The 22,919-nt window shown below is 45.2% G+C and overlaps 1 protein-coding gene across 1 annotated transcript in view; it reads right to left on the bottom strand.

Moving 5' to 3' along the window:
- Positions 1–22,919, bottom strand: part of DNAH2 (dynein axonemal heavy chain 2) — a 2,945,517-nt gene that overhangs the window by 2,815,542 nt on the left and 107,056 nt on the right. The window contains exon 3 of the mRNA XM_085638712.1: positions 19,594–19,667. Coding sequence (XP_085494838.1) covers positions 19,594–19,667 — 74 coding nt within the window. The remainder of the gene's footprint in view (positions 1–19,593; positions 19,668–22,919) is intronic.

Raw genomic sequence — 22,919 nt, 5'->3', positions numbered from 1 at the left:
AGAAGGGAACCTAGATGACCACTGAGTGCAGGCTACATACTACTAAGGTGATGTCGACCCTTTCTTATTAGAGTGTACAACTTAATCTTTCACTTTTCTTTGCAGGTTATGTGTTATATCGTAATGTTATGTGATTGTGTATGTAATGAGTAATAAAGTACCCAGTTTGTAGTGAACCAACATGTGCTGCGTGTTCTTGTATGAGAGGGTAGCCTATTCTTCTAGTCAGCTGCGGCTACATGAACAGATGTTAACCCTGATCAGGTAAGTGGTAACTGAATAAGGGAAAGAGGAGCCCCTCGAACCTGAGAACAGGCTATGCTCGAACTGGCAATCCTTGTGTGATCTGATGAATAGTGAGACTGATTCCCTTTTTGTATGTTATGGTGATCATAGGATGAACTGTCGTATGAGACTGCCGTCTAGGTAGAGAGGTCTGGATTCGTATAGGATCGCGAGGCCGCCACTTGTGATACTGTCGTATGGGCAGAGAGGTCTGGATTCGTAGGGGATCGCGAGGCCGCCGATTGTGCTGAGACTGCCGTCTGGGTAGAGAGGTCTGGATTCGTATGGGATCGCGAGGCCGCCGATTGTGCTGAAACTGCCGTCTGGGTAGAGAGGTCTGGATTCATATGGGATCGCGAGGCCGCCACTTGTGATACTGTCGTATGGGCAGAGAGGTCTGGATTCGTATGGGATCGCGAGGCCGCCGATTGTGCTGAGACTGCCGTCTGGGTAGAGAGGTCTGGATTCGTATGGGATCGCGAGGCCGCCGATTGTGCTGAGACTGCCGTCTGGGTAGAGAGGTCTGGATTCGTATGGGATCGCGAGGCCGCCGATTGTGCTGAGACTGCCGTCTGGGTAGAGAGGTCTGGATTCGTATGGGATCGCGAGGCCGCCACTTGTGATACTGTCGTATGGGCAGAGAGGTCTGGATTCGTATGGGATCGCGAGGCCGCCGATTGTGCTGAGACTGCCGTCTAGGTAGAGAGGTCTGGATTCGTATGGGATCGCGAGGCCGCCACTTGTGATACTGTCGTATGGGCAGAGAGGTCTAGATTCGTATGGGATCGCGAGGCCGCCACTTGTGATACTGTCGTATGGGCAGAGAGGTCTGGATTCGTATGGGATCGCGAGGCCGCCACTTGTGATACTGTCGTATGGGCAGAGAGGTCTGGATCCGTATGGGATCGCGAGGCCGCCGATTATAAGAGGTCTTGGTATATATAGTAGGAATTCCCTGTCCTTAGGTGGTAGATATATGTGGTTGCACTATTGTAAATAGGCCCTAGGGAGGGGGTAACGTTCTGTCTGGGTTAGTGAGGCTCTGATGAGCGGGTTCTATCTGATCCGAAAACCCAAGCAGAACATTTGGCGTCACGAACCGTTTACGAAACCTGTGTGCGTTGTGGTTGTATCGTGTTTGCTTTCGGCGCGTGCGTGGTTTCGTTTGTATATTATTTCTATATAATTGTGAGTGTAGTTTTTTGCTCTTTCTTCTTTCTTCTTTCTCTTTTTCTCTTTTTCTTTCTTTTCCGAAATGTTTTCTACAAAGTCAAAATCTACTTTTAAGTTGCCCGTTGATATTCCCGGCTGGGATTCAACGCCTTATGAAGCCTTAGCCCGTGAGTGGGCTGATTCTACTGGTTTGAGTGAGAATTGGAATTCTTTTTTGGAGCTGGCGGAGCCGGCTAATGTGATTACTTGTTTACAGAAGGCGCCGGTATCTAAAGGTGATGAGCTTCCCGTTTTGGGGCGCAGAGGTTGGATTGTTCTGTCTGCGTACAGGATTCTGCATGAGAGGTTGTTGAAGTTGCAGAAATCGCATAAGGATGTGGAAGCGAACTTTGTTGAGATTCAGAATGCTCATACTTTGTTGCGGTGTCAAAATAAGTTGCTTGCTGACAAACTTGAGACGTACCAAACTATTGCCGAGAGGGCGGCTGTGCGAATTGCTCGTTATAAATACAAAAATCGGCGTGGTCGGGTTTCGAAGCGAAAGGTGCGTCTGGTCGTAGCGAAAGCCGGACTGGATTGGAATCCTGATGAATGGGATGGTAATATCTGGAACTCGAGTGATTCTCCTTCCTCGGGTGAGGAGTCTGCCAAGCGCGAGTCCTCTCGCTCCGGCCGTGATTGTAAGTCTGCTTCTTGCGCCTCTGATGGTGCACCCCGTGATTGCGCTCGTCCTTCGAGCGGGGTCGACGCTTCTTACACTGATTGTTCCTCTACGTGTACTGGTCGAGCTCCTTGTGATGCTCGTCCCGCGGTCTCGGTGCATCCAGTTTTTCGGCGGAAGTTGCAGCAGGCTCCCGGTGCCCCGAATGGTATTGCTTTAGACTCTTTGGAGGATTTTACTCAACAAGAAATTAGTGATATTTTGCAGCGATTTCGGCAGCGAGCTGGTGAGACCTTACTCACATGGATGGTGCGCCTTTATGAACTGGGCGCTGCTGGCATTATGTTGGATGCTGGCGATTGTTTGAAGTTTTGTTCCTTGAGTTCGGATTCTACTGTACAGGATCATTTTCGTAACTTTAATGTTGGTGGTCAAATTTCTTTGCTTCAATTGGCGACTGAGGGTTGTAATCAAAAATATCCTACTGAGTCTGACTGGCCTGTGAATGACAAACCGTGGTATACTTTGCGCGATGCTGCGCAACGTCTCAAAGAGGAGGTGATGAAAACGGCAATTTTTCTAAATACTGCTGACAGGTTGCTTGATGGTTTCTTGACATCTTCTGTGCGGAATCGTATTATTCGTTCTTCCCCTGTTGCTTATAAGCAGGTCATGATGACTTTATTGATTAATCAGACTGGTAACATGTTATCGGTACGCCAACTCGGTGAGTTGGGTGAGTGGTTTAAACCTGAACGGCAATCCCGGCCTGACACTCGTACTCCTGGTGACAATAAACTTACTAGACGTGATATGTTTTTTGGTCTTATGGCCGATGGTGTGCGGAAGGAGGACATTGACGGTGAGACTACTTCTCGTTTGTGGGAAATGTTTCGCAAACGTGGCTTGGATCGAAAGGAGGGTGCCCGGCGTGTTCGGACAACTGAGTGTGATCGTGGTTTTTCTGACGGTAGCGGTGATGACGACCGCCGTGGGCGCTCTGATCGTCGTGATGATCGACGTTATGTACGTGATTTGTCCCCCCGTCATGAGAGAGACAGGGAGAGAGAGGGGGAAAGAGAGATGGGGAGAGATGATTATGTTAACAGCAGACGTAGAGATGATAGGGATCAATCCCCTGAGTTGAGAAGGAGAGAGGATCGACACAGATTGGCCGATCGAAACCCGCAGTACAATGCAGAGAACAGGAATCCATTTCGTAATGGAGATGGATATGAACAGGAGGTATCGATACCTGGGAAACGTGAGAGTCTTTATCCTGATTTATCCTGGTACACAGAACGCAGTAAAGATGACTAGGAAATAGGTCAAGCTCCAGTACACAGATGGGCTCACAGAGATAATAGACCCTATGTAGATATTGATATTTATTGGAGACATCGTAATGTCCAAAGGGCTCGAGCATTGGTAGATACAGGAGCGGAGGCCACTCTTATTCATGGAAAATCAAAGAAGTTTAAAGGTCAGCCTTTTACAATTACCGGATTAGGTGGAAAGGAAACTCCCGCAGTTCAAACTTTACTTGAAATGAGAATAGGTAGAATTCCTAGAAAAGAATACTCTGTATTAGTGGTACCACTCTTAGAATTCATAATTGGAATTGATATTTTGAAAGGAATGACTTTGCACTTAGATGATGGATGTTACCAATTTGGAACTAAACATTATATATCGTCCAGGCCTGTACGGGTTGGTAGTTTAAGAATGCCCCCCATAAAAGTTCCCCAGGCGACAAAAGTGGTTCGTCAGAAGCAGTATCGTATTCCAGGTGGTCATGAAGAGATTAGTACCACTATTCAGGAGTTGGTGGATGCAGGAGTTATAACCCCAGTTACTTCTGCTTGGAATAATCCTGTTTGGCCTGTACGTAAGAGTGATAATTCTTGGCGCATGACTGTTGATTATCGAGAATTGAATAGACACACACCCCCTTTGACTGTTGCAGTACTGGATGTTATTACCCTAATTGAAAGAATCCAAAAACATCCAGGTACATGGTATGCGTCCATTGATATTGCTAATGCTTTCTTTTCGATTCCGATTGCCCCTGAGTGTCAGGAACAATTCAGTTTTACGTGGAACGGGCGTCAGATGACGTTTAGAAGTCTTCCCCAGGGCTATGTGCATAGTCCTACGATATGTCACCGGCTGGTGGCAGAGCATTTGGCTGAGGTACCGGTTCATCCGCGAATTCAGATATGTCACTATATTGATGATATTTTGATCCAAGGTGAAACACAAGAGGAAGTTCAGACCCAATTGGACAGAGTCATTGAGTGCCTGCGTGAGAAAGGTTGGGAAATCAACCCGGATAAATTACAAGGTCCGTCCCAGGCTGTGAAATTTTGGGGTATTAATTGGCATGAGGGGCACCGAGAAGTGATCCCTCAGGTTAAACAGAAAATTCTTGATTTTGCAGTTCCGAGGAACAGGAAAGAAGCCCAAAGCTTCATTGGTTTGTTTGGTTTTTGGCGCCAGCATATTCCTCATTTGAGTCAAATATTGGCCCCTTTGTACCGTGTCACTCGTAAAAAGAATGCATTTGAATGGGATAAACCACAGCAAGATGCGTTCAGTCTGGCAAAAGAAGCAATTCAGCATGCTCTGGATTTATGGCCTGTATGTGATGGTGATGTGGATTTGAATGTGTCTGTACAAGGCCTTTATGCGAATTGGAGTTTGTGGCAGAAACAAGGCAAGAGTAGAGTACCGTTAGGTTTCTGGACCAAAAAGTTACCTGATGCTGGTGAGCGTTATACACCTTTTGAGAAACAGTTACTTGCATGTTATTGGGCTCTGGTGGATACCGAGCAATTGACTTTGGGACATGATATAGTTTTGCGACCTGAAATTCCTATCATGCAGTGGGTTATGAGTTCGCCGAAAACTCACCGAATTGGACACGCTCAAGAGGTGAGTGTGATTAAATGGAAATGGTATATACAAGACAGGGCACGTGTGGGACAAAAAGGAGTTGCATCTTTGCATGAGCAGGTGGCACGGGCGCCATCGACTGAGACTGAGAGTGAATGTTCCGTACCTTTAGTACAGGAGTCTCCTGTTAAGTGGGGTAGACCTTTTGATGATTTGTCGGCGGAGGACAGAAACCATGTCTGGTTTACGGATGGTTCTGCAAGGTTCATAGGGACGAAACGGCATTGGAAGGCAGTGTCCTATAATCCGATCACACAAAAATTGCTGAGTACAACTGGTGAGGGTAAGAGCAGTCAATTTGCTGAACTCTATGCTGTTTATCAAGTTCTGAAACAAGAGTTACCTGGCACATGTCATATTTTCACCGATTCTTGGTCTACTGCCAATGGACTGGCAGTTTGGTTACCGACTTGGCATTCCCATAGTTGGAAAATCCATTCAAAAGAACTGTGGGGAAAAGAATTATGGCAGGAGATTTGGGAAATGCTCCCACAGAGTACTGTTACAATCTTCCATGTGGATGCTCATACCCCGATAGACTCTCTTGACAAATTCTTTCATAATATTGCAGATGAGAAATCTAAAATTGCTGAGGCAGTGGTGGACAGGCAAGATTCTGATATTGCGGGATTGGCGAAATGGGCCCACCAGAAAGCAGGACACTTTGGAGAGAAAGCCACTAGCAGGTGGGCTGCTGATCGAGGAATTTATATTCCCCTAGATTTAATCAAAAATGTTATTCTACATTGTCCCATTTGTCAGCATATCAGGCAGCGCAAAGTGCCCCAAACTGTTAAAGGTCATTTACATCGCGGGAAATTACCCGCTCAAATTTGGCAGATTGATTACATTGGTCCACTTCCTATGAGTAGGAATTGTCAATATGTTTGCACTATTGTTGATACATACAGTGGCCTGTTGGTGGCCCTTCCCTGTAAGCAAGCTACCCAATTGAATACTATTAAAACAGTGGAATTGATTATGATGTATTATGGTGTGCCATTCCAAATTCAATCTGATAATGCATCCCATTTTCGTGGAAGATTGGTACAGGAATTCTGTGTGGAAAACAATATTGAATGGGTGTTTCATATACCATATTATCCACAGGCCTCGGGTCTTGTGGAGAGGTTGAATGGCCTGCTGAAAAATCAGTTACGTAAGTTAACAGATGACAAGTATAAGAATTGGCGAGACTTTTTGCCTCAAGCGCTATTGATTTTGAATAACCGTCCTTTTCTAAATGCTGAATCCCCACTTATGCGTTTGTTTCCTCCGAATGTTGATGCTAAGCCCAATGAAATCAGAGAGACTGTGATGTACTGGGAAATTACTCCCGGAGCTTTGGCTCCATGTAGAGCGACCCCAGGGTCGGCAGGTTTAGACTTGCATGCCATGGATGACACCGTTATAAAAAGTAAGGATCGAGTCATCATTGAAACTGGTGTTGGTGTTCATATACCAACTGGAAATTTCGGATTAATCGCCCCTAGATCGGGGCTGGCTGTAAAAGGCATTCAGGTGCTTGGAGGAATCATTGATAGTGATTATCAGGGAGAGATTAAGGTGCTCCTGCTGAATAGCAGTGAGGTTGACTTACTGATACATCAAACTGACCGAGTGGCTCAATTGCTAATAATGCCTGTTTTCAGTGGTGAGATCACAAAAGGCACTGCCCCAACGTTGCTAACTGTACGAGGCCAGAAAGGTTTTGGCTCCACAGATAATCCTGGGGCCAGAGTTTGGGTGCAGTCGCCTAAGAATCCCCCTGAGCAAGCAGAAGTCATTGCAACCGGTCAAGACAACACCATTTTAGTTATGAGACCAGGGAAAGATAGCTGGGAAGCAGTCCCGGCTGACAAATGTTACTTACGAGAATGAATAATGCTTGTATTTGATTCTCTTTCAGATCATTCTTTGGACTGTTGCTGCAGGATGTGTCGGCGTTGGACTCCTTTTGGGCTGGTACGACGAGAGAGGAGGGATCCCATCAACCCGGGCTGAGTTGAGAACCCGAGTGTCGCGTTCCTTCGCTGCGTGGGATTCGTCGTCGAACTTTTGGATTACATTAGCCAAACAAGTGACTAAAGCCCCTCATTTCTGCTTGACACCGATGAGATCGGTGACGGACATTCTAGCGACTTGTTTAGTTGCTGTCCCTGCTTCATTGGAGACTTTGACTCATATTTTTAATATATCAAATGCTCGCCCCAATGTTCTTCTGGGCGATTTTGCTGCCCATGAGTATTGCCCCTTGTGTACTGTACTGTCAGACCCGATACCCCCCATCCAGTCCCAAATAGTTACCTATAATATCACACAGGGTGATTTGTGTTTTTTCCTTACTTGTGATCCTAGTGCGATTTCTGAATGTATGCGTTTAAGATTGAAAGGTGCCACTTCATTCACCGCTCATGAACGAACTTTGTGCCTTCAAAGGACACCGAAAACATGTACTTCTGTTCAGAATAACATGACTTGCAAGAGTTTGGTAGTTACCCCCAGTCATTATCGCACGATGTTACTACCTGCCGGATGGCTTTTCTCATGTGGTAATACTTCCTGGCCATATATTCCCGCAAATATTTCTGGAGGCCCTTGTGCCATTACTAGACTGAGCTTGTTAATGTTCTCATCACATCCGAATGCCAACTCTCGTGTGATTCGAGATACAGTGAGGTTACAGGAGGATTGTGACTCATCTTTGCATTTATATTCCAAGTCTGAATACCTTAGCCTGGCTATTTCAATTGTTGGTGTTCCTGCTTTGGCAGTTTATCATGCCAAATCTATTGGGAAAATGGCCTGCTGGATGGTAAAATCCATCAATCATACTTCTACAGTCCTGTCTGACATGCTATTAGACGCCCAGGGTGAACGTAGGGCTATCTTGCAAAATCGAGCGGCCATTGATTAAACATGGACACGATTGTTCTGATTTTGAGGGTCTTTGTTGTTTTAACTTGTCGGATCATACAAAATCCATTCAAGCTCACATTGATAAACTACATGACTTGACAGAAGAAGTTAGAAAACACATTGACCAGGGCTGGTTTGACTGGCTCTTTAATTGGTTACCTGATTTGCATATGTTACGTCAGATATTAGGAGGTATTCTGATTACTATCGGCATTTTGATTTCTATATGTTGCTTTATTCAGTGTATTCCTTCACTACTTCAATTCTGCACACCTGGTACTAGACATAGATCAGTTAGTCTTGTTTCATATTATTCTTCCACAGATATTAGTTCTGTTTAATGAATGTATAATAGACTGAAGTCAAGGGTGAAATGTTCTGCTCGATTTTCTCGGCCTTCTTGTGAGGAACAATGATGGAATGTGACTTCAGTCTCTTATCATTCAAGTCTAAGGGTTAGAGTAGTGAATGGAGCCTATTTACTAGGCACTTCGACATGATTCTGTGCTCTTCCCCATAGATCAGGGCTTGCACACATAGCCTAGGGGATAGATTCGTTAGTATTAGGGATAACCTGTCCTGTAGTGAGGGTATTTCATGGAGCTGTGCTGAATTCAGGCCTGGTAGGCCTCAAACGGGAGAGACTCCATCTTTCTTTCTGCTCCGGCAGCTTGGGATGCTTCTAGGTCAAATGTAATGTTTTAGTTATGAGGTGTTATTCGCTTGGAGAGAACCGGTTCAGGCCGGCCCTTATCGAAGGATTGTATTTTTCTTCATGCCGAAGACACTACATCAGGCCGGCCGGCTGGGAACGTGTCCTTGGTACGGGGAGGTACAAGAATTTGGTGGGCGGCAGGTTACAGGCCGGAATTTTCCATGAGGAAACGCACCTCTATATTAGTGAAAGTCTGAGGCAGTTACATGTTCAGTCCGTAGGCGGCATCTAGCCGTTAGCAGTAAAGCTACTACTTATTCCAGGGAAGACAGACGCCATCTTGAAGGCGGAGAAGAACCGAGAGACAGATGCTCTCCTAGCAGAATAGCCAGAGAGGAGAGAGTAGCCGATAAGGAAGAGGTCCCAGTGACTCGGAGAAGGGTGACTTCCAGGCGAGCCGAGGCACAGACGAGAAGGGAACCTAGATGACCACTGAGTGCAGGCTACATACTACTAAGGTGATGTCGACCCTTTCTTATTAGAGTGTACAACTTAATCTTTCACTTTTCTTTGCAGGTTATGTGTTATATCGTAATGTTATGTGATTGTGTATGTAATGAGTAATAAAGTACCCAGTTTGTAGTGAACCAACATGTGCTGCGTGTCCTTGTATGAGAGGGTAGCCTATTCTTCTAGTCAGCTGCGGCTACATGAACAGATGTTAACCCAGATCAGGTAAGTGGTAACTGAATAAGGGAAAGAGGAGCCCCTCGAACCTGAGAACAGGCTATGCTCGAACTGGCAATCCTTGTGTGATCTGATGAATAGTGAGACTGATTCCCTTTTTGTATGTTATGGTGATCATAGGATGAACTGTCGTATGAGACTGCCGTCTAGGTAGAGAGGTCTGGATTCGTATAGGATCGAGAGGCCGCCACTTGTGATACTGTCGTATGGGCAGAGAGGTCTGGATTCGTAGGGGATCGCGAGGCCGCCGATTGTGCTGAGACTGCCGTCTGGGTAGAGAGGTCTGGATTCGTATGGGATCGCGAGGCCGCCGATTGTGCTGAAACTGCCGTCTGGGTAGAGAGGTCTGGATTCGTATGGGATCGCGAGGCCGCCGATTGTGCTGAAACTGCCGTCTGGGTAGAGAGGTCTGGATTCATATGGGATCGCGAGGCCGCCACTTGTGATACTGTCGTATGGGCAGAGAGGTCTGGATTCGTATGGGATCGCGAGGCCGCCGATTGTGCTGAGACTGCCGTCTGGGTAGAGAGGTCTGGATTCGTATGGGATCGCGAGGCCGCCGATTGTGCTGAGACTGCCGTCTGGGTAGAGAGGTCTGGATTCGTATGGGATCGCGAGGCCGCCGATTGTGCTGAGACTGCCGTCTGGGTAGAGAGGTCTGGATTCGTATGGGATCGCGAGGCCGCCACTTGTGATACTGTCGTATGGGCAGAGAGGTCTGGATTCGTATGGGATCGCGAGGCCGCCGATTGTGCTGAGACTGCCGTCTAGGTAGAGAGGTCTGGATTCGTATGGGATCGCGAGGCCGCCACTTGTGATACTGTCGTATGGGCAGAGAGGTCTGGATTCGTATGGGATCGCGAGGCCGCCACTTGTGATACTGTCATATGGGCAGAGAGGTCTGGATTCGTATGGGATCGCGAGGCCGCCACTTGTGATACTGTCGTATGGGCAGAGAGGTCTGGATCCGTATGGGATCGCGAGGCCGCCGATTATAAGAGGTCTTGGTATGTATAGTAGGAATTCCCTGTCCTTCGGTGGTAGATATATGTGGTTGCACTATTGTAAATAGGCCCTAGGGAGGGGGTAACGTTCTGTCTGGGTTAGTGAGGCTCTGATGAGCGGGTTCTATCTGATCCGAAAACCCAAGCAGAACAGTTACCTAACTGGGCATGTTTTTAGTTATTCTAAAAAACAAGACATTTCTATAAAAACACATATTACGGGATCCCATTTGTGGCCTGAGATATTCTAAGTTCTATAAAAACAGAGAGACTAAGCATGTTGAAAAACTGGGTTTACAAGCAAGCAACTTTTCTTTTCAGGGGCAATAGCTGCCTAGTTGCTGCTGAGATCCACAGGCATCCGAGAACCGGTCTGACACAATATTTCCATTTTTGTGTCTCGCACATTTTTTAAGAGAAGGGGAAACCCTTATGTAGAAGGATGGTAAAGACACAAGTTTTCCTTGACACTGCATCAAGATACTGCTTTAGGAAGCGACCGTGGGATCATCTATTCTGTTTTCTCTATGCAGGTGTGTTTCCTGCAATCAAATTACATCCACATTTAAATCAATTATTAGTTCCTCCCATAACATTTATGGTAGACATCATGGTAAATATCTTTAGGCTACTAGGGATTGTCTTGCATGTTATGCCTGCTCTCTAGAGTCTGCGGCTAAATTAGGTATTTGGTAATTTGCTGTCTTGTTAGACAGTTTGAATCCCCCTCTCTTCACCAACCCACTCTTGTATTGAGGTCGTCTGTGGATGACCCTGAAACCACTGATTTATATGACTCTTTCCCGGGGGTGGTCACTGCCTGCTGTAGGTTTTATGAGGGATATGAGGTGGGATTGTATTTCCTGACTTTTAGATGATGGCTTATTCTGAAGTCTGTCTAGCAAGATCAACTATTCCTCTCTAAAAAAATGTATTCGAAACTTTGCAGTTATGGTTGCGCGCCTCTCTATTGTGTTTGAAACTATTTTCTTTTTTTGTACTTATCCGTTCATTGGCATGCATTCTTTTTTTGCATTCTGCTGGTGCTCCTGTGCACCTTGACCCAGGCACTCTCTGCTTCGTCTTGCCTGCCGTCTGCCCGGTTCTGCTATTGTTACTGATAATTAGCACTTCTAGGCGCTTCATATGGTCGGGGTGAGGCGATCATCTTAACTTTTTACCTTTTGCTTTATTCACAGAGGCTTCTTTGCTTTCTCCATTCAGGTAAACACTGAATTAAAGAAACGTTCATTTTTTCAGGCTGCTCTGATCAGAGGGGTGAGGACCCCACCTATATGAAGTTCTGGCTCCGCAAACAAACATAATGTTGTTAACAAAAGGACAGGTCATCTGAACAGTACTTCCACGTCATTACAAAGTATGTGCATGGGAGAGAAATTCATAATAGAATGGGAGAGGGGCTGGGCATTAGTCTGTTTTTGCCTGGAATTACACAATACTTACTTGTAACACCATCATGGGTATCTTCATTCAAATTAAAACACTATCTCAGTATATTGCAGAATCCTGAAACGGTTGCTTTACAATTAAAAATGTCATTCTTGTCAAAAGGGAACACTAGCTTATTATTTTTTAATAGAAATACTAATTTAAATGTACTTAACCAAATGAAAAACTATCATTGTTCACAGAGTAAATGAAGCCTTCTGCTGACTAAGGGCCTTCTTCAGAGTTTGGCTAATTGAATCCTCCGTCGCAAACGTGGCAGATGTCTGGACTGCCGCACGTTATTAACTGCAATATGGCGGACGGAACACCCAAGTATCCATGCATGCCGACATTTTAGAAGAGGAAAGCGGGAGATTTAAAAAATATATAAATCATGATCGATAATGATCGGGAGAATGTATTTCCCCGATTGACTTCTATTGACGCAGAGGCAGGGTCGGCGGGGGACAGACACAATGAAGCCATGTTCTACTCATGGAGAGTATCCCGCCTGAGTCGAGTCTAGTGGCATGTGTGGGCGCATCCCATCCACCAGCTTTACATTGGTTTACAACAGAAGATGAAATGAAAACTGCTCCCACAGGCACGGAAACTCGGACGAAGGTAGAAATGCACTTCGGCTTTGAGACAGTCACGGAGACCCAGAGTCCGGACACGCTGCAGGTCTTCGCCTCTTAGTTCCTTTTGACAATTTACTAAAGGAGGCAGGATCTCAATCTAGAATTCTGTCTCCGTATTGTTGCTTTTAATGGCAAGAAGGCTGCGTAGTTTATACATTTAATGGCGACTCCCCTAAAGATTTACATTTACCCGATTGATGATAGATAGGCATGCAGTTCTTATATATTTAGAAATAGATCGTCTGACCTTTTCTATTAAAACAAAAACGATGTAAACGTGCTTCACAACATTATTCTTAATACACACTGTGATGAGAAATCGTTTACTAGTGTTGTCTTGTGTAGCAACACAATTCTGGTTTTCATGCTGCCGCTTGTGCATCTTGCCACTGGTTACGTTGCCTAAGTGGCTTTTTGTTTGAGACTGCGGCTGGTCTGGGCTTAGAGACTGTTTTATGTTTTATCTAATGAGCATGTGCATGAGGTGTGAGTGTGTTCAAGTGTGCGGTGCTGCAGTTCAGTGAGTGATCCTCAAACCCAGCCACACAATGGAAGGGTGAGGCTAGGTGAAACCGGTTAGCTCTGAGGAGAAGAGGTCAGTCAGACTGGCATGGAGGCTAAGAAAGGTCAGAGGTTGAGTGAAATGATGGACAGTCTTATCAGAAAATTGTTACGGGCGGAAGACTTCTTTAAGGAGGGTGGACTGATGGTTCCTTCCATGATTACCATAGGAGGAGGGTCTCACTTTGGTCAGGGATGAACTGGTAGAATCGCTCCCTGGAGTAGTGGAATGCCACTAGCGAGAGGTGGCTGAGGCTTCAAAGTAAGTTGCCAAGTTTTTAATAGATGCTGTGTCAACAAATGATTGACAGAATGCTGAATAAATCAAACATTCACCCTCAGTCAAGAGGTGTGTGTTAAATCTTTCGTTCTTTTGATCACTACGCCACTCCAGTTTGGACCCAGCCATATGCAAATCAGTCTTGATCCTGCTCCTCATGGGGACAGTCCAGACCGAATTGCCAAGTTGGGTCCTCTCTGGACCGGAAACAAGCATCCTGGGACCGGTTTCAGGGTATCACTCCTCATCAGCAAGTCTAGCTTGAATCCCGAGGCACAGCGAGCAAGGCACCCACATCTGCGCATACCCACCCCCCTTAGAGCGAAAAATGCTGCGTCAACAAATGAGGGACGGAAGGCTGAAAATAAATCAAACATTCACCCCCAGTTAAGAGATCTTGTTTACATCCATCGTTCTTTTGCTCATTACGCGACCCCAGTTTGGACTGGACTGTGGAACAATGGATTTAACCCAGATCACTTGACTAGGGGTGAATGTTTGATTCATTCAGCATTCCGTCCATCATTTGTTGCCACAGCACAGGTTTTTAATAGAAGCCTATGTCAAAATGAGCTCCTTTGCAACGTTTGATTGGTAGCAGGCAGGACGGGTGGACAAAAAGAGTGTCTAATGGCTGGCTGCTCACTGTCAGGTGAAAGGGTACTATATTAACTCCGATGTGGTGGTATCGGGGGGAGAGTGCTAATACACAGATTGAAAATTAACTGAATAAAAACAGACAACACTACACCAATGCATGACCTAATCACCAGAGAAAGAGACAACAATAACCATTCATCAATGTATAACTTCAATAACCTGTAACCAAAAACTTTTCTCTACATTATCATTGTAGCCAGATAATCAGGATCACCATCAGACACAGCCCCATCATCAATCTTTAAAGTTATCTTTCGCTCAAGCTATGCAGGAGAGGGAGCCAGGTGCCTACTCAATAAGTTCCTGGAACATGGTTCACTCCCACCAGATCTCAAAACGTCCTACATCCGACCTCTCCTCAAAAAGAAAAACATCGACCCATGTGATCCAGCAAATTACAGGCCCATTTCAAATGAATCATTTTAGGAAAAAAGTTTGAGTGCATTGTTTACTCAACTCTCTAATTTTACTTAACATTATGGCTGACTGTCAGACCAACAGTCCAGTTTCAGGCCAGGCAGAGGCACAGAGTCAGCCATTATATCCATTTGGGATGATCTAAAACTCAGTGAACAAAAATGGAGTAGGTGCCTAATTACTTCTGTAGCCATCGGCTGCATACAACACTGTCCACAACGACACCCAAATGCAAAGACTTCAAAACATCGGAATCTGAAAATGCCTTAAAATGGATTGTTTTTATCTAACAGACAGACACATTGTAGTCTACCCTTTTTCACATCACATACTCACACACAGGTGGCTGGCGTTCCTCAAGGGTCCATTATATCCCCTCTATTATTAAACATCCAACTTCACCTGTTACAACTATGGAAATGACACCTAAATCATTTTTAAAATGGATAGCATTGAAGACCTCTTCAATTAAAAACTCGATGACTGCTTTCGCGCCATAAACACATGGATGATTAAGAACCATCGCAAGCTCAACACGCAAAGAAAGATTATGACATGCAGACAATGGCAAAACTACATGCCTTCTGCCATATGGCCCAAGGAACTTAAAGCTCCTCAGAAAACATCAAGAGAAGTTAGAAACCTAGGAGTAACCAAGGATTCAGACTTCTTGATACCTCATGCTAGCAACATCACAAAGAGTGCCTTCTACACAATGACAACTATATGTTGCATCTTCCCAAACCTTGCATACCAACAGACTATACCTTGGCACACCCACAGTTATTATACGCAAAATAGAACTCATCCAAAACGCTGCTGCAAGGCTGCTTCTCCACCTTCACCTAAGAGAAAACATGGCCCCAGTCCTATAATCACTCCACTGGCTACCTATAGCTATAAGGGAAATGTTGAAGGCACTTTGCATTGTCCACAAAGCTTCCCAAGGAAAATGACTGCTATGCCTACAACTTAAATGCAAGCAATACAAACTAAACAGAACACGCACTGCAGCCTTGCACCACTTATCATACCACGTTACCACAAGACATCCGCGGCAGGCACTGCATTCTCAGTGCAAGATGCCAAGCTCTGGTACTCACTTCCAGCCAGCAATAGAAGTACCCAGGAACATATACACTTCTGAAGACAGTTGAAAACTTGGCTATTTCCTAGATAAATGCACCACATGCAGATAGGCAAGCTAAGACACCAGTCACACCCTCAAGTGTAATCCTCAGCTTACAACCCACAAATTGCAAACAACTCAACCAGCAAACTGCTTTCATTATCCAGGTAAGCAAAAAAGGGTGACCTATGGGTCACCGGGACATATAGTTATTTACATTCATACATAACTGTTATGGCCCACAATAATACCAAAACCACTATACACCGCAGTCAGCAACAAATTGTAACTTATATCTATTAAATCCACATAATGCATATCTGCTATGTGGGCTGTCTATCGCCAGCACTGTACAGCCAAAACAAAACATCACCAAATGAACAGACATGGAATAACTAAGAGGTCTGTCACACATTACTGGACAGTTTTAGAGGACTTTAATATAGTCCAATCACTGCATGTCCCAAATATCTATACAATCTGACTGCTTCTGTACATCTTACATAGACATTCTGATATGGGATAGTAAAAATGCGCAGCCTGACAGATCTCTCCATTTCTCTCGCCCTCCAACCATGCCAGCTCAGGACCACAACTATACACAAAATCTCAGACTGGACAACTAAGTGAAGAAACAAGCTAAGCCGACTATATTATATGAAATACTATAAAGGGACCTGCAGAGCTGTTCAAAGTTAACAGCATAATGAAAACCATAAACTGTGCATCAGTCTCTTATACTTCATCATCCAACACACTGCTACCCACTGCGTCCCATAACCCAATAACTGCACCTTGGTGTTAATCACAACGACATGGAAAACACTTCCCACATATGATGAAAATAAAAACAACATCCTTAAAACCGCACACCTTACAGGGTGTGGCATGCTACTCATGTAGGCAAGTGCTTCAGTGCCTCAAATAGGTGTAGTAAGCGCTATCTAAATGCTACAATACGATACAACACAAATAGTCTTGTTTTGAACTATTTGAGGTAGAAACTTGTATTTGTATATGTGTGAAGTGCAATTTAGGTAAGGAACGATCTAACCAAAAGGGTTTGTCCATTCAGGTATGTCGGGGTTCTGTTGTTAGGGCTAATGTTAGGGATAGGAAATCTGGAGACTAAGGAGGTCCCCTACTCCACTGAAGGATTACTGGTGTCTGGGGTTGCCGAGAACCCCAACATGGTTGAAGCATGATGGAAATTTGTTTGACGAATACGGCCTGGGTTTCAAATGTTTGTTGAGTAATCTGACAGAAGTGTCCACTGGGACACAAAAGGTTATCATGGTCAACAGTATGAAATATAGACAATGTCCATAGGCTGATTGAGGGTGTGGCTAAATCACGCTTAGGGTTAACAAGAAGCTGTGACTGAGCATTAAACACAAGTGCCCTTACAAGGGATTCCACGATTCACATCTCTCAGAAAGTGGTCAGAGAATAATTAGAATATGTGAATGCATACTATAGGCCACAAAGAAACTGTCAGTGATCAAATCAGCACTGAGAGAAAAAATGCAAACTAATGAGAAGTACTGGGACAAATGAAAGGTGTTCTGGTTTGCAGCAAGAGAAAGATGCATGTTTTCAAATAAATACTATCAGTTGAAGGTACCGTCTAACTTTGGGTTGCCTGATGAGGAGAAAATGGGGCTTGGGTAGATGAAAATGCAATTTGCAATGTATTCAGTGGCTGATAAAAAGCAGACCTGCAGCAAAGATGTAAATACAAGTTAAGTTTAATAAACAATACAGACGAATGTAGCTGAAAACGTACAAACTGACATTGCTTGTAACTAAACATGATGAAAGACACTGGGAATGATTGTCCATTCCCAGATGTCAATATTTAGGCAGAGAAGAGGCACAGAACGAAGCTAACTGTTGTATGAATGTTAAAATGGGCTTTCAGTCTGGTCCAAATACAGAAAAATGCACACAACATGAATGGCCACACCAGGGAACATTTGCGAAGAACTAAGGGTGCTGATGCTCAGGGGGTGAGAAAGTGTGATTACCCTTCTACTCCCGTGCTGCTTACTATACATATTACATCGAAATGGAGACAGGCAGCGATTAGACCACCAAAAGCATGAATAAAACCTGGTTAATCTTTGAAATGTATTGCTTAAATCTCCCTTTAATAGAGGGTTGTGGCTCGACAGTGGTGTATGGTAAATTGGCCTACATAAAGGTTTTTACTACGAATGGCATGAACAATATCTAAATGTTAAAAACATTATGCTGTCCAGAAACAGCTTACAATGGTAGCCATGGATTTAATTAACCACACATCCCAGTTATAAAGGCTGTAATGGATTCAACCACCATTATCTTTTTGCAGAAGCAGTATGAATTTGGTGAGTGGGTGCTTTATTGGACAAGCACCTTGCCACCATAAGGTTGCAACTTGGATTAAAAGGTAAAAATCCAACTCAAAGCACTATCAAGACCACATAGATACTGTCCAAAGAGGAACACCATAGAAGCCTCGTCAGTTGTTTACCAATTGGGACCACTTGGCGCCTCACTGATCAGAGAGTACTGACTCCGAATTTGGGAGGGTTACCTGGGACCTGGAGCGGGAGACTGTGACGGGAGAGTATGGCAAGCTAAGTCACCAGTTCATGTAAGAGGGTCACTGATACTTTCTTCATGTAGAAAGAACATGGAAGGACCAAGATGGGATAGAACGCTGATCATCTTTTGTGGGTTCTGCAAATCTGTTGGTGAAGATCTAATACTCGTTTTGTCTAAAATGTAATATGTGTTACTCGATCACAGCCAATGTGTATCATTGGGGGGACGGGTATGCGAAAGGTGGCCTAACTGGAAACAATCCCTCATAGGAGCGCTGCTTCTGTGCAGGTATCAACTCCAGACATAACGCTTGACCTGGGTTCAGATGGGCTGATCAAACAAGAATTGAGATTTAAAAAAAAAAAAAAATTATTTAGGTTTCTTGTACAGTGCTGCAAAAAAAGTATCACCTTCACGGAATCCTCCCCTGTAGGTGCCAGTAAAGAGCTCTCAATTTCTGGAACACTCAAAGATTGAGACTGATGTGGAGAAATCACAGGTTCCGTCCCAACAGACAACAAAGGAAACGATTTAAATGAGAGTTCATGGGCGGACATGTCTGAATGGCTTTGACCACAACCAATACAAAAACAAACTAGGTTTGGTAAAGCCAATTGGCCCACTGCATCCTCCATTAAAAGATGAGACATTGGGTTTGCCAGTGCTTATTGTGCAATTGTTATGGCTGATTTTTTGTTCAGAGTTTTGCAGGAGCATGACTAGAGGTGGGCATATCCCATATTTAATAGCAATGACAATTGTACAATTAAGTGCCTGACTAATTGAAGAATTGACAAGCAAACGAGGCGTGAATTACTTTTTAAAAGCGGCTTCCAGGTCCTGCTTTGGGAATGACTGCCGAGACCCTTGCATACCCAAACTGCTTCCGGTGACTCTACACATTCGAACAAGGACAAGAGGAGGACAATGGCGCACTCCAGTTATCACCAGCGACGTTTACTTTCCAAGGTCGATGAACAGCAGTGTCTTTGAGAACTCAAAGAACGTGCATATGGAGTATGGTGTGTAAAAAGCCTCTCGGCCATTAGAACTGTCAAACGTACAGTATGGCGTGAAGACTGCATTAAACAGCTCCACCAAGAGATCACACCTTAAGAAATCCGCCAAGAGATCACACCTTAAGCAATCCACCAAGAGATCACACCTTAAGCAATCCGCCCAAGAGATCACACCTTAAGCAATCCGCCAGGAGATCACACCTTAAGCAATCCAAGAGATAACACATTAAGCAATCCGCCAAGAGATCACACCTTAAGCAATCTGCCAAGAGATCACACCTTAAGCAATCTGCCAAGAGATCACACCTTAAGCAATCTGCCAAGAGATCACACCTTAAGCAATCCGCCAAGAGATCACACCTTAAGCAATCTGCCAAGAGATCACACCTTAAGCTAATCCAATCATGGCTCCCTTCAACAACAGTGGTCTCTGCTCCTCTTTCACTTACCAGGTCCACAAGCTCCACCACTGGTTCTGCTTCTGGCTCCGGCTCCTTTTGCTGCATAGCTTTACCTTCCTCATCTGTGAGAAGCAGTGAAAAAATAGATCAGTCAGAGAAAAGTCCCACGTGTTTTAGAATGCCATTCACTTAACCAGGACCGTGGCTTGCAAGGCAAGGAGTTGTCACCATTCTTATGAGGCTCTCCAGGCTCTGTGTGTTTTCTACCAGCTGGAAGTTAAGGTGCAAACTCATCGAGTCAATGTCATTGACTCGCAGCTCATCTAATACAAGATTTAGTATGCAGATTTCATTCATATAAAAACTGCACTCAACATTCGGTATTTATGTTTAAGCTAATAAGGACTCGTCTTTTAATCAATACAATGTGCAATTTTACAGATAAGACTGGCAAATCATGGTAACGATTTGTACTTCTAATTAATAAAAATATCCATGCTAACATTTTTAAAAATGTGAAGAATAGGTTACTTACATTCGGTAACGCCTTATCTGATACTCTATCTAGCTTCAGATTACTAACCTTTGAATATTCCCAGGCGTCAGACTGGACCTGGAAAAGTTACAAGCAATACCCCTGCACTCTGGAAGGTGGCGTGGTTCAATTCCACGTTGGCTGCATCGTCCGTGATGGAAGTGATGTGTGTGGTACCTATATAGGTGCCATTTCGGCACGCTGATATCAGTTACTTTCACAACTTTCCATACAGGAGCACCAAGCCACAATGAGAACTGACCACTGGTGGGGAAAAGACTAAGGCCCTGTAAGGGGGGTGTCCCTCATACCTGAACCGGTTCGCAGAGCGGGGAAGATCGGAGGGTCAGTAAGAAATTTGCAGCTAGATAGAGTTCCTACCAGATAAGGCATTACCGAAGGGAAGTAACTTGGTCATCTGATGGAGACTTCTAGCTACCCAGAGGTGGGACTGTGAATCCGAACAAACAAAAAAGTCCTACAGGACCGAACGGGAAAAGTGGCGGTCGCGACGGACCTGACTGTCCAGACAGTACAGTCTTGTGAACATGTGCAGGAATGCCCACATCGCTGCCTGACAGAAAGCCAGGAGAGGAACACCGTGCACTAACGCAGTGGCCACAGCCTTGGCTCTAGTAGAATGAGCCCACAAGCCCTCAGGGGGCTGTTTCTTGGCCTGTGCATAGCAGATCTTAATACACAGGATAATCCATCCACAGGTGGTTCTTTTCTGTAGAGTTATTTTTTTTTTTGCTCCCACATAACCCCTGAAGAGCTGATCATCCACCCAGAACTCTTTTATGCTATCAAGGTAGAATAGCAATGCTTTTTGAGTCCAGGTAGTGGAGTCTCTCCTCTTCTTTAGAGGGATGAGGAGGAGCAAAGTAGGTAGGCAGGGTGATGTTTTGGCCTACATGGAAAGGGGTGGCAACCTTTGGTAGAAAAGAGGCACATGTCCGGAGGACCAGTTTGTCTGGGTAAAAGGTGGTATAAGTTTGGTGTGCCAAAAGCGCTTGGAGTTCGCTGACCTCCTGGCCGATGTTATGGCCACTAAAAAGGCAGTTTTGATGGTCAAAAGCCTAACAGGACAATTATGTAGGTGCTCAAATGGAGATCACGGGAAAAGGTAAGGTCCAGGTTGAGGTCCCACTGAGGTGTAATAAAGGGTTTAGGAGGAAACATGTGGTAGATCTTTAAGGAACCTAGCCACAACTGGTGAATTAAAGAGAAAAGGGATTTCCGGCACTGCAAAAAGGCAGAGATGGCAGATAGGTAATCCTTAACTGTGCCCAAAGAAGAGCTCTGCTGGGCCAAAGACAGTGAAAACAAAATAATTTATGATAGATGTGTGGGGGTCGACATTGTGAGAGGCACACCTTGATACAAACTTTTCCCAACAGCAAGCATATACATTTTTGGTGGAGAAATGCATAAATGCCAGTATAACATCACAGACTTAGAGAGGAAGGTTGAAGGCTTTCAACTATCACTATTCAAGCTCCACACATGGAGGTGTAGGGTGCGCAGTTTCCGGTGCAGGACCCTGCTCGTTCCTGCAACAGAAGTTCCTATCAAACAGGCAGTCTGACAGTAGGACCAATGGCCATGCTAAACAGTTGAAGATACTAGACTCTCCGTGCCCAATCCAGAGCCAGAAGAATGATTCGGGCCTGTGCGTTCCAAATCTTCTTGAGAACTCTGCGTAGGAGAGGTATAGGCAGAAAGGCATACAGGAGGCCAGAGGTCCACTCGAGACTAAAAGCATCTCCGAGCGAGAGTCGCCTTGGAAACTCCAGCACGCAGAACTGCTGACACTACATATTCTCAGCGGTAGCGAACAGATCAAACCAAGGTTCTCCCCACTGCTGAAAGAGACTTCGAACCACTTCTGGGTAGAGATGCCATTCGTGATCCGCTAGGCATCTTCGGCTGAGTTGGTTCACCTGGGTGTTCAGAGAGCCCACCAGGTGTTGAACCACCAGGGAAATGCCCTGACGTTCCAGCCATGTCCAGATGCACAGGGCCTTTTGAAGAGGGTCCATAACCCCACCCGCCCTGTTTTTTGCATAACCACATAGCTGTGGTGTTGTCTACGAACACCTGCACCAGCCTTCCCTTGATCGAAGGAAGAAAGGCCTTTAATACCAACGAGATCACCCAAAGCTCCAGCAGGTTTATGTGAAACCCTGGACTCCCCTGGAGACCAGAGTTCTCTGATCTCCACCTCCCCCAGGTGTCTACCCCTATCCAGAAGTGACACATCTGTCACTACAGTCAAGTCTGGTTGGAGAAGGGAGAGTGGTCTGCCACTGACCAAATAGGGGTTCATCAGCTACCACTGCAGATCCGTTGCAGTTCCCTCCTAGATCTGGACCATATCAGAGAGATTTTGCTGATGCTGCGCCCAGTGGGCCTTTAGGTCCCACTGCAGAGCCCAAATATGCCAGCAGGCATTTGTCACCAGCAGGATGCAGCAGGCCATGAGGCCCAACAGCCTCAGAGTCAGTCTCATCAAAATCCAGGATAGAGGCAGAAACTATAGCCTGAATATTCAAGACCTGCCACTCGGGAGGGTAGACCAGCAACTGCACCTTGTTCAGAACAGCTCTGATAAAAGGGAGCGTCTGAAAGGGAGTGAGGTGTTACTTCGACACATTGATAGTGAACCCCAGAGACTGCAGGAGGTTTGCTGTAGTTTGAAGGTGGGAGATGCCTGCCTGGGATGCGCCAGCCTTCAACAACTAGTCGTCGATGTAGGGGAAGAGTGAAATCCCTGACCTCCGCAGATGAGCTGCAACCATTGCCATCACTTTGGTGAACACTCGTGTGGCGGTGGTAA

This window comes from Triturus cristatus, chromosome 12, assembly GCF_964204655.1.
Source record: "Triturus cristatus chromosome 12, aTriCri1.1, whole genome shotgun sequence".
Taxonomy (NCBI): Eukaryota; Metazoa; Chordata; class Amphibia; order Caudata; family Salamandridae; genus Triturus; species Triturus cristatus.
Note: the sequence above shows the minus strand (reverse complement) of the source record. Positions and strands in the feature narration are given on the sequence as shown.